Source organism: Sinohyriopsis cumingii, chromosome 1, assembly GCF_028554795.1.
Source record: "Sinohyriopsis cumingii isolate HCF-2022 chromosome 1, ASM2855479v2, whole genome shotgun sequence".
NCBI lineage: Eukaryota > Metazoa > Mollusca > Bivalvia > Unionida > Unionidae > Sinohyriopsis > Sinohyriopsis cumingii.
Window position 1 is genome coordinate 192,682,456 of NC_142961.1, and position 18,386 is coordinate 192,700,841.

At 34.7% G+C, this 18,386-nt stretch overlaps 1 protein-coding gene across 1 annotated transcript in view; it reads left to right on the top strand.

The window, feature by feature from the left end:
* Positions 1-1,570: 1,570 nt before the first annotated feature.
* LOC149808599 (uncharacterized) overlaps positions 1,571-18,386 on the top strand; it is an 85,010-nt gene continuing 68,194 nt past the window's right edge. The window contains exons 1-3 of the mRNA XM_089979778.1: positions 1,571-1,869; positions 12,912-13,105; positions 14,621-14,775. Of these exons, the coding sequence (XP_089835904.1) occupies positions 1,770-1,869; positions 12,912-13,105; positions 14,621-14,775 (449 nt within the window). The 5' untranslated portion in view covers positions 1,571-1,769. The remainder of the gene's footprint in view (positions 1,870-12,911; positions 13,106-14,620; positions 14,776-18,386) is intronic.

The window sequence follows — 18,386 nt, forward strand, 5'->3', positions numbered from 1 at the left end:
ACTACTCTATCAATATTTTATTATTAATGAGAAATGCAAAGCGTTTCTATGACGTTGTTTACTGTGTTAGTATGTACACACGACGTTAAACAACACAACTCGGAGGTCTTCATGCATTTAAGTCGTATTGCCCGAACGTTATTCTCTATTACAACCTGGTTTTGGAAGACATTACGACTTTAATATTAGCAACATTATTTTTAACGTTGTAATGATTGTGCTAGATTTCATAATTGGTTTGGCATTTTTAGAAAACTTTTGGGGTAATTGTATGGCATAATTAGACATGAGCTTGCTGCATTGCACAGAACGTATAAGCCTCTATAATTGGTTTTCATATGTATATATGTATATATAAATGCTTAAAACAATAGAAGAAGAAAAAACAGTATTTCAAGATAAATCTATTTCTTACTGGTTTAAAGAAGTAGGTGATGAAACCTGTTTTGATTCAACGAAAATGAACCCGTCTTGCATCCATTTGTTTTAAAGAAAATGAGCTCATCTTGCATCAAATAGATGATCTTCAAAATAAAATCCCATTTCGTAAAAATGTAATGGACAAATAAACAGTAAAGAAATCTCCTGATTCCTTAGAAAGTTTTATTCTCTTTGACAACAGTTTAAAGTTCTTCATACTACATCTTTTCTTAGATATATTAACATTTAATTTTAGATCTTCAAATAAAATTTCAACAGTATATATATATATATATATATATATATATATATATATATATATATATATATATATATCGTTTTCATTATCCTTTTCTTGTCGGTGGGTAGTAATCATATCTTTAAACCTTTTCTTAGTCTTGTACTTGAGAATAATTAAATTCCCAATTAGTTTTATCCATCTGATGCTCATGTAAATGAAGTTTAAAAAAAACCCACAATGATCACTTCTATATTCTGGCACAATGGATATGTCCCACAAGTGTTGCATAGGGTTACCAGATAAAATAATTAGTCAAATCTCGTTTCTTGTTTAAGAGTTATTTATCCATGTACAGAGCCTTTAGCTTTATCAATCATTAATTTTTTATTCTCAGATTCCAAACAGTGTCCCTGGCATTACAATTGTTATCACTCAAATAATTGGTTCACATTCAGATCAGGGTCTGATAATAAATTCCAACAACGATTCTTTTATTATTTTCAAAATCGTCATGTTTTTTCTTCACGATCCTGTAAAAAATTGGACTTGTACCATAAATTGTGATTAATATCTAGTTTCTTCTAAGTCAACGTCCAGAATTATATGGGTTTTATTTTGGGGTGGGGGTATTTAGAGTGGTGGGGGTGGGAACATCGGTGCAATTCGGTATCAACTCTTTTAAATAGAATACACGTGTCTCGAGAATTTATACCAAGGAAAACAAAAAATGTCATAGACATATATTGAATATGACAAAAGCTTTCTCTCCTTGCGAGGTCATAGCTATATTTATTATTAATGCCAAGTTGGATGCGTTTCTATGACGGTGTTTACACTGTTAGCATCACCTGACGACATTCGAGAACAACACAGCTAGACCTTTAGCCGTTTCTAGTCGCATCACAAATCAGAAACTGATTGAAGAAGGCTTTCAGCATTGACAAATGTTTCGGTTGGAAAGATTCAGTTAGATTTCATAACTGGTTTGCTGTTTTGGAGAACGTTGGAGAAATAGTATATGATTGCATCAAGGTTCTGAGCCTTAATCATCGAGTTTTCATTATAGTGGTCACGTGATTTTATATCTTGTATGTAAGTGGGTAATGAAATGCCGTTGACTAAAATGAGACAGTACCTCTTGCTAATCCTTATTGTTAAACTTATTGCATCTTTTGTTGTGTCTCAAAAATTGGACGAGCCCAAAGGACGTAAGTATGAATTTAATATTTGGGGATTTGTCTGCTTTGAAAATTTTTCTTAATGCTTTGCCTTCCAATAGAATGCAATAAATAATCCTGCATATTCAATCTTTTCTTTTCCTTCTTCTTTTTCTTCTTCTTGATGAAATAAAAACAATAGCGAATTGATTGAATAGATATCAAATTTAAAAAAGAAAATATAATTTTTTACATAAGTAGAATTTTTAAATTCTCACGCGAATTTGTACATTTCAAATATATTTCATTTATGATACATTATTCCTTTATATTCTCAATTTCTGTTTCTTTTCTTCCTTACTTTTTGCATTATTAAACATTACATGATTAACGAGCCTTTCATTTCAATAGCTTTATTGACTGCCTTATTGAAGTATAGATGTTTAGTTTCCTTTGCTGGCTATTTTCCAATGATAAATCATACGGTGTTCGATGAGAAAAGATCAAGATGAACCTAAACTAAAGCGTTTGTTTCCATCCATATAAAGTACTATGGCTGGACACTCTTGGAGTTAGAGTATTTAAATAATTGCATTTACAGTGAAACATCGTTAACTGATACTTCAACGAATTAAATATGATCAGGCCCGGTCCTAGGGCAAGGCGAACGAAGCAACCACCTTGGGCCCCGCGCTTTCAGGAAATCAACTCCGCAATGCAATTCTTTTGCTTGAGGACCCGCTCATCGCTTTTGCTGCCTTGGGCCCCGCACATCCTAGAGCGGGACCTGGTCATGATTCAAATGGCGCCCTAACTTCCGTCTAAGGCTTGCAGTTTATGGGTTGGATTGAATGCACTTCGAATTTTCATGGATACGATGTCTCACTAAAGTTCCAGCATTTGTTACTGGTAAGATTGCAACCACCAACAGTTAGTTGCAGTCTGTCCTTTATTACAAAGACTTGAATGTTTCTTACTAATATATTACGCAAGGGAGTTTCTTTATTTTATAGCGATGTCTGCAGTACCATCGGTTGTGTATTCTCACAGACTATTTTCATAGTTTAGGAGACACATAAAGAATAGCAGTGATATTAAAAGTAAAAAAGTAATACAGATGCGAAAGACAGAGAAACATATAAATACTAAACATATAACAGCATAAACATTGTCATATTCAATCAATAGTAATTCGTAAAAAATACAAACATTCCTATAATAAAAATGCAAATTTTACAATAATCGCTACGTAATAATTGAATTCTAATAGAACTCAGGGAGGATGACGATGAAGTGAATTACGTTTGACCAAAAGATGCAAATATTCAAACAAAAGCGACTTATTACTTGTATACTTTTCAGTTTAAAATAATTTTTGTGTATAACGGTTGTTGCAAGGACCGGTGATATGGATCTTCATAAATTTGTGTATAGATGGGAACCCAGAAAACAAAAACAAAGATGAAGCGGATCAATGATAGGCTAGGAAAATCCCAAGTAATATGTAAGATTAGTACTAAATTAAAAGACAAATTATTATATTTGTTAAATTTTAAGTACTATGTAATTTCAATAACTCTCAACCTATAAAACTTTAGACATAAAAGATGAAAGTTGTGTTGCATTTAGTTATAATTTGAGAGGATTTATTTACGTAAAGATCTTTATTGGAATTACAAAGTGTCCATTGATTTTCCGACCAATTTACTATTTTGATATTATTGTGAATTTATTTAAAGGAAGTCGGGATTACATCGTTGTGATACATAAAGACTCTGAGCAAATTGGCACATTCCAGACTATTGGCGCATCAGCGAATTTAATAATGGAATTCGTTCGTAACAATAGTAGATTTCATCTGGAACACTTTATACTTTTGGACTTGCGATAGAACTTTTAGGACTATTTGGGACTTAATCAACAACATTGTAAACTCCTTTTTAATTTTCGCTTTGCATTCTTGGAAAATAACTTATTTGTTGAATTTTACAAAACTTTGTTACATAAAGATCTCTGAGTCGTAACACTACCTATGCTTATTTGTATCTTATTGGTACCATAACATATTTTCTGTCAGTTTTAAAATTTGTGAAGTACACATCTCTACATTGCATAAGACCAAATTAAAGATAGATAGACATGTAGGCTGTACTTGTGAAAAGAAGCAGGTTATAAAACCGATTTTTTTCTACGGAAGTATCTCTTCCTCCTTGGAATCAGAATAATGTGTTCTGACAATAGTTTCCTTACAATATACCACCCTGGATAAAGAGAAACAGATATAAATTAAGGAAGAAGGAGTGGGATAAATAAACACCATGTGATTAAAAAAAGAAATATTATGTTGTAAGAAAACTATTTTATATTAAGAAAACGTGTAAGTACAAGTGAAACAACTCAGTTTGGATCAAATTAATTGAACATCAAATTACCATTTAATAGCCATCATCACCAAAATAAACATCAGTACCAGCACTGTCGTCACCGCCACCATTTCCCCCACCGCCATCACCGTCAACTGACGTTAGACTGATGGTTATTTTTAGAATTATCAAACACACACAATGAACATTCTTTTCAATATCTGTTATGACAGGGAATCATTTTCTCTTCATTTCTATGTAATCATTCTTATATATTGTTTCCATGCCTTTTGCAACAAGTAAGCTGTGCATTTATATGTGTTTTGAGCTTGTTTTGACTCTTATTAATGACTCTTGTTAATGTAAACGACTACATCTCTGCCTGTACGTTAAAATACTATAACCTTTCAGTAGAGGTCGTCCATATATTGTCCTAGAATATACTCAAAATAGAGCAAAACTGTCTACGTTTTTTAGTAGATATACATAAATATTTCACTACTAAAGTGGAACCACTGTATTGTCACGAATGACGAAACCACTAGTGTCAATACAAACTCTCTCCACTTTACGAATGTAATATCTCCATATATCTACTCAAAAAGGTAGATTTCAATTTTATTATTTATTTTTAAAGGCAAAAGCCGTCGACTTGTAAGGGTTTCCTCCATTCTGTGCAATGCGATAAACAGCGGCATTAGTACAGCGATAAAAAGTTCCTAAATTTTGAAATAATTTCTGAATAGTTACGTTTTACAAACTTAGCTGGTATATATATGCATCATGCTTCAGATTATGTATTTATTCAAAAAAATGAAAATATTTTAATTTTTGTTAACACATTTCATACGCTGATTCATACTGTTGGGGTTGGGTTACCAGAAATATAAAATGAACGAAGCATCTTTAAACAATAGATTTTATTGATTGTGAATTTCCTTGAGAGGATTTTCATTCGTCCTTTTGTTTATTTCTGTTTTAATGGTAAACTTTTTGTGGCCTTGCTAAGTTTTCAGTCTAGATCGGTAGCATTTTTCTGTATCCAATTTTCGATTGTCACGTAATGTCGGTTTGCAATCAACACCAGTCAATGTACGATTTATCCACTGTTTTCAAACACTATTGTAATCTAAAGTAAAGTTTTTCTTAAAGAAGTGAAGTATATTACTCCATTTAATCAGGTTTTTATTATATTTTTAATGAGTACAATTTGTCGCAGCGTATTACACGTATACACTACTGTATGGGGGACATTTTAATGATTTGTACATCCAGATGTGTGGAGAGAGAGAGAGAGAGAGAGAGAGAGAAGGGGGTGGGTGTCGAGGGGGAGACTAAGAGAGAAGTAGCAGCAGCAGAAAAATTAAATACCCTATCGTTGTCGCAACGGCAACGGTCATCTGGGAAGTCTCTCGAAAAAACATAGATTGCACAAGCATATAATGATGAGGCATAATAAATCTAATTAATGTACAGCTTTTAATTCAAACTATTTTCTATACATCTAAGATATATGTCCAAGTGTCGGTAAGAAACCTCCGGAACGTGGTTATCTACATTATTTCCCGAAAGGTTAATTAACGTATCGCCTTCTGTCACTGGAAAGACTAACACGTCCCTATCTATACCTATGGACCATTGACCAAAACTATGGCTGGCAATGTATGTGCATTACATGTGCTTCCCACGTGCATGTCAGCTTGTATGACATTCAGGTCTAATATCTGTGTCAGGCCTAACATCAGTGTCAGGCCTATTATCCATCACTTATCCTACTGCCATTATATATCATGTAGAAACTCAAATCTTCGCTAAGTTAAACGTTTTTCAGGTCATAAAATTTTCACTATACAAGATAGTCAAGCAAGAAATGTGATCAGAATTAAAACGTAGTGGCACAGGCGACGCAAAAGGCTGATTCAAGCGCAGCCAGAGAGTATGTGTCCTTAGAAATAAACACTGACGTTTACTTGGAGAAAGGTATTAATACATGGAAACATATTTAGGGACAAAGATGAAAGATAACTACTTTAATTAAATATTAAAAACATAACTGGAGAGCAGGGAATGTTGGCTCAGATCGAACCATAATTTTAATCTCGAAGGCATCCATACTTTACAGAATTGTTCCATTTAAGGCTATTGTTATTTCGTAAAAAGAAAGTCTGTTAAAAGAGACAAAATGGATTCACCTTCTGAATACTATACATCTAATGTGTTTATTTGCAATATAATAAATGAATTTGAGTTTTAAATGTATTCTGTTTGGTCACTTACATTGTCTTTACTTATACCAACCGCGTTCTTAATGACCGGCTTGAATGAACTGAACCCGCTTTAAATTGTTGCCTGCAATGCTTTTATACGTCTAGACGATAACCTATACAACTATACTGTTTGCATTTTTTAAAATATTTTTCAGATAAAAGTTTATCGTCAGATAAAATATACCAAAATGTACCTAAAATACTGTATATATGACTTAACAGAAAACAACTGCCTCTTCATACTGCTGCATTTAATGAAAATTGCCTGACCAATAACAATAGGAATTGAACTTTTATTTATTTTTATTTATTATTTGTAGAAAACTGGAAAAGCCAAAAATACAAAAATATTGCGCAATTTAAAAATGTACAACTCTCTCCCTGATCCTTCTTTTGACTCTATAATTATGAAAAAAATAATAAAAAATTTCAGTATTCCTAATTTTAAAATCTTGTACAATCTGACAAGTTTGTACAATAATCGTACAAAGGGACATAATTGAACATTAATTTTGACATGGAATGTATATTAAAGGAAACCTCTGAATTCACAGTTTGAATAATGTCAGACATATCTGAAAAGTTTTAATAATAAGATTATTTATCTTAATTAATAAATTCGTACTGTTATACTATATAATAAATTATTCTCCTTAACACACACACTCTCTCTCTTTTATATATATATATATATATATATATATATATATATATATATATATATATATATATATATATATATATATATATATATATATATATATATATATATATATATATATATATATATTGAAGAGTTTTGGGTAATCAACGATTATAACCACATGAGTAACTTAAATCGATCTGATGCTTTCATATAGTCATTTGGACGATGCCTCAATTTCATGACGGAAAAAGTTTTTAAAATTGCAGCAGGCGAAACAGGGAGATAGTGTGACAAGTGTTGAATCGAAAGTTAATTACATAAACATTGGAAAGAAAGTCGTGCTCACTAGTGTGATACCAGTGATATTGTAGGGTGGGCGAATCAAAGGGTACCGATAGAGGAAACTCGGGCGCCTTCGATTTCTCTACTTTCTTCTTTTCGTCCTAACCTCCTCAATATCTCATGTATTCCTCCGGCGCATATAATACTAATCAGAGAACGCATCCAGTGGGTTAGGTGTTTCGTTCACAACAAAATCAGTTAAACTAAATACACTAACGGGAAGCGGTGTAGGTAGATACAAGTTCTTCTATTCAGAACACACACACACACACACAGACACACACACACACACATGTATGTATATTATAGCTGCCCGCGAGATGAGCACTCTATTACACCATCCGTATAGCACTACTGATGCTATTAATCAAATATATCACATGGTAACGCTCATCTGTGGAGTACCAGTTACTGAACCCACCACACCCTCGGAAGTAGCAGTGGGTGACCAGTTTTTATAATAAGGGAGATAAGAGACGAGAAAGCAGCAGTCATATAATAAAATACAATTTTTATTCAGCTCGGGTTCCAATGTGACAAATGATGAGCATCAAGTAATTAAAAAGTGGAGAAGCATACGTGTGATATATCATTGTAATACATTTATGGTAAATGCCGTTTGTACTTATGTCTCGGTTTATAACTTCGTTAGATTTTAATTATTATGGGGAGTCGGTGCTTAGAAGATATTTCTTAACCCGAGTAATTAGTCAGTTTCTTCGAGCAAACCCCATAAGTTACATTAGTTTCGTAAAATGGACACTCCCTAATTACTTAACGCAGGGAATAATTCTTTTATATTAAATTTTGGGTCTTGTTTTGTATTGTGAACACACTAATGCTCGGCTTGGAAAGGTTTACTGTTTAATCATACAAATAAAACCAATTATGGTTTTATAATGTGTGTTCATTAGATGATTAGAGAAAAAAATATTGTAGTATTGTGCGGCTGTTTTGCTGCCTTTGGAAGAATGGAAAACAATGGAATTCAAGCGACGCTCACACAGGTGCTTGATTCGCTTGGTAGTGGACATCTTGCTTGTAACATTATTTTCACAGGGAAATAATGATGTAGTTACCATCGTAGTTTGTTAAATAAAGTGTTCTAGACAATAGAGCTAAATGGTTGTTACAGCTAATAGTAACAGCTTTAAACATCATACACAATTTTTTTTTATAGTTCATAGTTTGACTTAGATTTGAACTATTATATGAAACAAGACATACACATAACGATACGATGATCCAAAATATTTCGTTCAACATAAATGTTTACATTTGAGAAATTATTAGGCATACAAGTGGAATACACATTTCATACTACTTTCGACATGATAATTTGTATAAATTTACACACTTTTAAAAGCTCAATACCTTCTGAGTTTTAAAAAAATCGTCAAAAGAAATATAACTCTTTCTATGATATCTAATTTTTTAGGTAGAGTCTTATTTTGGCTTTAAAAATATAGATAATTTAATCAGTTTTGAAATTCATTACCAAAATCATTTTTGTTGCATAACAAGGATGATTCTCTTATATTAATTAGGGCTGCCTGGCGGTCCCAACTTCCACTGACAGGCCTAGAATTCTTATTTTAAAATATCCCAATTAGCAAATGTTACTTGACAAAACTTCTTCCTCGTTATATTCGTACTCATTATATCTGTTACTAGACCGGAACTATTTTTGTTGCCTTTTTCCTTACCAGAAGCCACCTTAATAATATAAAAATTTGCCATTAATTCTGAGTACATTTAATCAAAATTAGTCAGGGTCCAAGCTAGATCTTAATATCTGGAAGAAATTGCCTCTCCAACCAGATTAGGTGAAGTTGTTGACATAATATAGGATACAATGAGTGAATAAAATTCAAAATGGCGAATTTATACTAGTGATTTTGCACATTTTCATGTCCGGTTATTAAAATTTTAATTAAAATATTATTGTGATTTTATTAAGAAAATATCAAAAACTTTTCTTTTTATGTTTTACCAAAATTATTGTTTAACAGACAACGGCCAACTCGAAATAGGTTACAGTAGAAAATCAGGCACCTCTTCCATAGCAGAATTCTTTTTTAAATAAGTTGTGCCATGAAATATTGGACAAAATGGCTAATTTTGTTTAATAATGAACATGTGTATCTCACTTGAGCCTTAATTTGCTTCACACTATGGATTTTTTAAACTAAAAAATCAATTTTATCTCCAAGTGTGAATTTTGGGCGGAGATATCTATGCAGTTTATGATATTTATGATCATTAATGATGCACCAAAAAATTACATAGAGAACATAAAACTTGTTCTATCTGTCCATATTCCTCTTTGAGGATGATTGAAGCACTTTAACAATGCATTGCACTGAAACATAATGGGTGAGAATAATGTCCTGAAACTGAAGTTCGTCTTTAGGACCTGCTTAGTGAAATGACATTTTGTGATAACTGCTTAGCCAGAATCATTCTTTATCATGGATCCTATAAGAATTGGGATTGTCAAACATTCGTGCATTGTCGAAAAGCAATCAAGAGAGCAGACAGCCTTCTATTTCCATAACGATATAAATGTATTCCTTCCATAATTAGAATATTGTTGTTTACTAGCAAATTGGAAAGTTATCAGGGGATATCGGTAATGGTCGATATACACATTTCATTCGTTGAATTGTTTATATTCAACGCACCTGCCAATGGCTGCCTGGTTTTGTTTGAAATGCTAATGATTTTTCAACTACTTTACTTCTATTGATCTTAACCATGCTTTCTATGACATTTAATTTATGCTTTCGTTTTGAAAGTGGAATATAAAACAGTGTTCAATATTCCAGTCTGCTTGGTAAAAAAAGCTGCAACGATTTATATCAGTTGAAACTAATGAATGGCGCATAATGATCGTATGCCACTTTAATCCAAATACACCTAATAGTAATGAACATAATTATTATGCAGCAGCCATAATTTATATCATGCTAGATGAATAAACATATACTGTGTCATATTACTGACTTGTTATAAACATAAACTCCCACCGTTTCTTATACCAGAAACGCAAAAACAGAAGCAAGGTTTACTACTTCAACTGTACAAAAAGTAACCTCTCTACAAAACAAGAACAACATTTTATAAACACCTTAATTTTTGTTTTATAATATTACTTTTGCTATCTACTAGAAAGAGACATTTAAAAATAAATTGCAAGAAAAGAGTGACGAGGCTCAAGAGGATTAAAGCCATTCGCCTGTGCTAAAAACTCCCCAAATGACCATTTCAAGATGAAAATTCCCAGTTCTAGGGATGGGGAATCCAAAATTTTATTGTTGGAATCATCCCTGCATAAAGTACAGTCTTTCGTTCCTTAAAATATTTTACCATCTGCCAATTTCAACTGGTAAACGGTGATTTGAGTTTATAAATTTAAAGTGAATAATGCAAATGTTTTAACGTAAATATATTAAATACTCTTCCAACTAGAAGTTTGTTTTAGAACGGTTCGTCGGTATTTCCCTTGCTAGATATTTTTTAAAATTAATTTTCCAAGCCCGGAAATATATACCCATTAGTTTATTAACCGAAAAAAGCGCGGTATGCTTTATACTTCTCATCCTGGTTACGTGATCCTTTGTTCGATCCAGCCTGTATGATCTTTTCATCAGCTTATAAACCAACAAAAGCACCTACTTGGTCAATGCTGCTTGCTTTCGGTACAAATGGTGGTTTCGGGGATGATATAGCATACTCATTAAAACCTGAGAAAGCTGCAGACAATCTTGCCTGCAGTCATCGGTATACATATACACATTAGTTTTCGCGGCTGTTGAGCTACCGTCGGCTGAATGATTCTTTTGGCTATATGGACAAAATATTTCCGGATTAAGTTTTGTGTTTGGAGAATCCACGTGGAATAGCAGAACACTTTGTCCTGTGGCCATTTTGAATTTAGCACTAGATATGGGTATTACCAACTACCGGTAAGAGTGTGTTCCGGAGAGGTTTAAAAGCAGCAAAATCGTACATTTATTAAACAGGTGACATCACACCTACATATCGTCCATTTGTATTAGCACATAAATCTGGAGTTGATTTATCGGACTTTGCCTAAAGCTCGTGGTAGACCATAGGACATAGCTGATAACAACGTCCGAATCAGGGGGAGGGGGAGCAATAAGGTGAATGGACAAAAATACAACAAATCTTCGTCTTTTTTTGTTGACTGTGCTTTTCATTTTCATTCTGGTACATTTCTTAACACATTAACCCCTGGAGGTTTTCGTCGTTTTCGCCTGAAATTTGAGTAGGAAACACATTTTGAAAGCTATTTCTCAATACATCCTAATACATCAACTTCCAGGTGATTTTCCAATAACCTAATGCCTAGTTGTGTTGAAACATCGTTTTTCATTGGCTATTTGGTCCGCATGAGCAGAAGGGTAAATGTTTGATTATTTTTTTGTTTAACGGACCCATTATTTTCGTATCGATACCACTCTTTATTCTAAATGCCCATCTTATCCTACTTTTTGCAACGGTTCATCTGTCCGTTTGCAGTTCCTACCGGTCTGCCTTAGATCTGAGACCAAAAAGTCTAAAATCCGGACACAAAATCGGATCCAAAAAATGAGGTTTTTCCCTTTGTATTTTGTAGTGCAACTAGATATTCCAGATTATTTGGTATCATTGTAGAGCTACATCTGTCTACCTTTCTATAATACCACCCACTTTAGTGTATCATACATGACCTTGATGCTACTAAGCTCGGCAGTAGGCTACTACCTCCTGCCACGTAAACTCGTCGCAAGGGGTTAATGTATTAAATACCTTAACATATATATGTTTAATGTCTTGTTCAAATTTGACTCCAGAGAGACCCTTTGCAAGGGTGAAAGGGATTACTTGAGTAATAAAAATAGATGTCACAAGTATATGTTACAAGGACATATCAAGGGCGTCAAATCACAAGTCTTTGAAAATATCTTAGCATGGAATGGATTTTAAATATTCGCTGACGCATTGAGCCCGAGAGCTTGGATAAAAATGCAATAATTTGGATGTCACTAAACCATGATGTATTGGGTGTTACACTAAAGGATTATCCGACTCAGTTAATGACTTTCCTATGGGGTAACACCTTTTCCCCCTATCTCCAATGATATATTTATTGACGGTTTAAATAAAAACACACATGCAGGTATATGATCAAACATGGCTATACCGTCATCACAAGAGGGGAAACTAATAAAGTACACAGTGGATTTGGTTCCGGTCTCTGGATAACTCCCAGGGGCAATAGGAAGAGGGTGGCGCGCTTAGTAAAGGGGATTTGCAGCGGTTAGCCCCTTAAGTTGTACTAGATCAGATTCCGTTCAGTGCGTTCCAAAAGGCGAGTAATGTTTTAATGGAATGTGATCACATTTTGTCTTTCTTTTCTTCGTCTTAATTTTTATTTGTTTTCCGATGATAAAGACTACATTGTTTCAGCATGGCGGCTGGTTTTTAAAGCCGTGCAAGGAAAGACATCTGGGTCCTACAACAACTTTTGGGACCTGTATCATTCAACGGATACGTTGAATTCAGACAGCGTCAAGGAGAAACGGGATTTCAGCCTTACCAGCCATCCTTTCAAATCCACAATCTTAGAGGAATGGGATTTGAACAAGACGAATGTACAAGCTGTATGTTTGACTTCATTAATTGATTTCGTATTTCCTTCTCCTTTTATTTTCTCGTACCGTTTCTCCTTCTTTTATTATCTTCATATTTGCCTTTTTCTCTTGCTTCATTTGTGAGTGATATATATATATGTGAGTGAATGAGTGTAACACTTTGAAAACAGCAGTCAACTTTTTATATCAAGAATCGTGTAGGTTTGACTTGCAACAATACGACTGCTAAGTCAGTGAGATATTCTCTTTGTTCACTTTTTGCATGACAAATAATTAATGACGACGAAAGTTAGGCCAGTATGTTTCGCCTGAATGTATAATACACCCGGCATCCCATTGGTTTAAAATTTGCGTATCTATTTTGTTCAATACACTATTCTGGCCACATGACTTCAAATGAACGCAACATAAACTATATAAAATTTATTATCTATATCTAGATTACATCTTTTCTGCTTACAAAGCTGCATGTGGAAATAGCTGTCCAAAACATATGCGCTCATTTAAAACAAGAAAATTGAAACCCTTAAAACATAGCGGTAGAGTTTACTCATTCATAACATCAGGTTTAAGTACATGACAAATATGGCACGAAGACATTGATGCGCGTGCTGTCTTGAGAATTCATTGGTGATGTTTCAGAATAATTTCTAAATCTTCTGGACTTTGTAATTTGCCTTTTACTAAAGTCTTAGAAACTAATGACAAATAAATTTCATGTTTCATGGTCAATAAAATTAAGTATTTGTGCCGATGACAAATTAACATAACATAATCTAGTTATAATGAACTGCAAAGTATAGTGTCAGCACTTTGGTCATATGAAGTAATGTGGCCCGAATATATGTTGCAATGACCGAAATGTGTACATTAGCCTTAAGGAGTTGGACTCGTACCTCTAAGGATGCGTGTTCGATACCCATCATCGGCCCCTACCGCGTACCGTGGTGTGTCCTTAAGCATGTATTGTAATCTGTTTGACCCGGTACGTTACAACCTTTAAAGTGTTGATATGCCATGAAACTCCAGAATCAAACCAAAGACACCGCCACCAAACCCACTCAAGAATTTTCAGACATTTTTATTCTCGCGCCTGTCCTCTGACTCAGAGGTCTTATTCAAAAGCTGGCAATTTAGGTCACAGTCACTCAGTCCAAAAATGGTGCTTCTACTACCGTTTGCCACACTCTCAGCACATTTTAAAAACTTTCCGAAAATTAAAGTTCTACACACATTTCCACTAATTAAACACTTCTGAAGTTTCACCAATTTCACGATCTCATAATGTATACCATAGACTTCTTGCGTATTGGCATTAATATTAAGTTATCGTGCACCGCATTCAACACAGTTGCTTTATAAATCAAAGCCAGTCAAATTTGTTTTTACTTGACTTTGTCCTTGAATTCGCACTGACTTTTATATATATATCTAGGTACGTAGGTAGGTAGGTAAATGGGTTGGTAGGAAATCCTATCGTATTTTAAAATCAAAGCGAATAGTAACATGATCATTTTATTACAGGTAAGACTTTCATTCTTCAAGAACAATACAGAACAGCAGTACATAGTGTTCGATGCAGTGGGAAAAACGAAGAGTAACTGGTTCTCTTGTTCAGACATATTGTATTCCTCCTTCACCGATATCACAACCGTTGTTATCAATCGATGCACCCTTAGGTATGTAGGCTTAGTGAACGTTTTCAAAATGAATTCAATAATTGTAAACCGATGAAAGTTTAACAATTACTGCTACTTTGCGGGGTTTTAGGAACAGTATTCAAGAAAAATGAAATATGTATCAAAATTAGTTCACAGAATCACGATACGTTTTATCTGTATTTAAAATGTGATTTATTAGTATGTAATACGCGGTTTTGGTGATGATCGGGCATATGTTACTCATGCTTCGGTCCTCCTAGAACATATTAGTTAACGCATCCGGTGAATTCCAAATCTGAGTCTGCTATTTAAAATATCCGTTTGATCTTTACGCTCATCTGCCTTGTCAGGGTTAGGGGCCCCTAGTGGCCGAGTGGTCTAAAGCGCTCTTCGTTACGGATCACTGCCATCTCACCTTCGTCTGCGGCGGTTCGAGTCTAAGATTCAGCCAATGTGGGCATGTGAGAAAGCTTGCCAGTAGCTTCTCGTGGGTCGGTGGTTCTTTCCGGGGTTTTCCGGGTTCTTCCTCCACCATTTATACTGGCCGCCATGTAGAGCCTATCGTGCTGAAAAATGGCGTTAAACCCCACAACAACAACAAAAGCCTTGTCAGGCGGAATCTGTACAGATGGTGGACCACGACGCTTTTTGTTGACGTTTATGACGCTAATTTCATCCTGCAGCATCCAAAGTAACCCTAGTAGATGTCAATAATAGTTTTGATCGAGTCCTTATCCAGTGGCCGGTCCAACCAGATCCTCCCTCCACCCCCACCCCAATAGACTAGTCTAAAATGCTCTTTGCCCTGCCAGCTAAGACCCCATAAACTAAGCCGCTGTAACCTGTGTATCTCACAATGCAGCCATTCTGTTCTTTTTCGATGTAAACATTCACATGTGTATTCTATTATCACAGCTCTAATACATTTACCAATAAATTCTCAGTGAAAAACATCCTACACTACTATATAAAAATAAAGAAATGTTATGGTATTATTACTACATTAGCTGAATGTTTACTAATTAGGCATTACAAAAATGATTACCTGCCTCACATACTAGCTTAATAAATATGTATGGAAGGGCGTAACGCTTGACCAGGAGGTGATGTTTAGTGGCAAAATTGAGTGGACCTGGTTGAAAGTGGATACCATAGCGAGGTTGGAAAAAGTGTGTAGGTGCCCCGCTCTCTATTCCAGGCAGAGCAGAAATGGATGCGAGTTCTAGCCGTGCTGGAAATCTGGTGTTGGCATTGGCGCCAATCATTGGATTAGCCAACTCCTTAGCAATTAAATTGAAACAATAAGAAAACAAGGCAGGAGGCAATTCAGTAAGATTATTTATGAGCTACGTGAAATTTATGTTTCATTGATTATAAAACTCAAGCTCTGTCTGCTGTCAAACGCGTGCGAGAGCCATTCAAAAGGGGCTGCTAATCAGTTAGTTTCTGCTACCAGGCCCAGAATTGCGCTCCCACGCTCAGTTCATTCTTCTAGGTACAGGGCTGAGCCTCTTGTTCTGGACCTGCCTGCCATTGCGGAGCGGAGGAGCAGAGCCTGCACGGTTGAGAAAGATTACCGTACCACTGTGCCTGGAAAGCACAGGTTTCAAGCACATGTTTTGGCGTTCTTAATGCTTGATTCAGCTGTTTTTCTTACTTTTAATTTGCTTTTTTTGCGGGGCCCCTTGTGACCGAGTGGTCTAAGACGATCTTCTTTACAAATGGCTCACACATGTAACCTCTGTACCTCGACCAACACGTTTCATATGAGACAGCTAGCCAGTAACCTGCTATGGTTCGGCGATTCTTCTTAAAATCTTCGTGGGATTTCCCCCAACCAAATTAACAAGCCGCTATGTATAGCCTATCTTGTCCTGAAAAATGTAAATGAACCCAGCATTACTGAAACAAAACCGATTTTAGTTTTTTGCGTTTGGCTCAAATTTGTAGACACTGTATAAACACTGTTAAATCTGACGTAATAAAACTTGAAAACTGGATGCATCTTGATGACTAACTACGTGTGCATCACAAACATAGGTCAATGTGCGTCAATGGACACTCCAATGACTTTGATTAAATTTTGTGTTTGAGGTTTCTTTTTCAATCTCTGTTTATGCAAGAATCATGATAATAAATGATTGTAGTACCTGTATTAGTACATCACCTATTCAAGAAAATAATATCACTGTAACCTAAAAATTACTTTTATGCCCGCCTAGGACAGTGAAATTTGACGCGATTAAGTATGCCCTCCTCCCAAAAAAAGAAATAAAAATAAAGAAATAAAGAAATAAAATTACTGGTGTAAGTTAAGTTTACGCATTTAACTCAAGTCCAAAATGATTGTTTTTGCACTTAGCATACATGTTGCTAAAATAGATTTTTGAAACTTTTGTGTTTGGATGCATCTTGATGAATCTATACCCTCACCACAAAAGTGAGTCACTAAGATTCATATTTCACACAGTGGGGTTGGAATCATTTGACGCAGTAATTGCCATGCCAGTATAATCAAACTTGTTAATTGTATGCATCTTTATAATTACCACACCTTTGCAAAGTAAAGTAACTATTACCTATATTTCACATTTTTCCGGCTTAAGTTAAATTCATGACCTACTATATTATGCCATTATACATAGAAACATGAAAGTGGGTCAGAGGATGCATTTTAATGAGTACCGCACTCTTAAAAAGAGGTCGCTGTGCCCCACAATATCTCGCTTCACTAACTTGGTTACATTTTGTCTTTTTACTTGTCATGCTTAAATCATTATATCGGACGATTTGAAACATATCTTTTAGTACCACACCTAAACATTTTACAATTCACTGGCTTAGGTTAAGTTATATATTTGGATGATTAACACATATAACTGTGGCATGCCAAGTATAAGTCTACAACGATGAAACTTGGTGAAAGGATGCATCTTGATGTGCACTACTCCTTCGTTTCAGAAATAGGTCATTATGGCTCATATTTCACCCTTTACTGTCACGAGTTAAATTTTGTGCGATGTTAATTTCAGAGACGCTGATGTGCTTCTCTGTTACCTCAACACCTTACAGCAAAAGTACCCAGTGACGTATATTTCATCTTTTACTGGATTTGATTCAGGTGTTGTTCTTTGCTCTAGATCATATGGTTTTGGCAAGCTATTTGTACACTGTCCTACCTAGAATCATGAAACGTGGATGCTCTACATCTGTTGTGCAGATGATACATCTCTAACCTGTAATTCATACGTGAGTGACTTCGTTGAAATTTGTTGTTGTTGTTGTTGCTGTTGTAATGGGGTTTAACGCCATTTTTCAGCACAAGATAGGCTTTGTATGGCGGCCAGTAGTAATGGTGGAGGAAGAACCAGGGAAAACCCTGGAAAGAACCACCGACCCAGGAGAAGCTACCGGCAAGCTTTCTCACATACCCGTTGAAATTTGTATTTCAGTTTCGTTTATATGTGATGTTTATGTTCCAGGTGGTTCACATATATGCTTTGATTATGACTATATACTTTCAATTAAAATTTTAACTTACATTTTTGACTGTAAAGAGTGTAAGTTAAAATGTTAAGAACGTTTTACCGAAGGAAACACAAACAAACAATCAACGATTTTGTTAACGA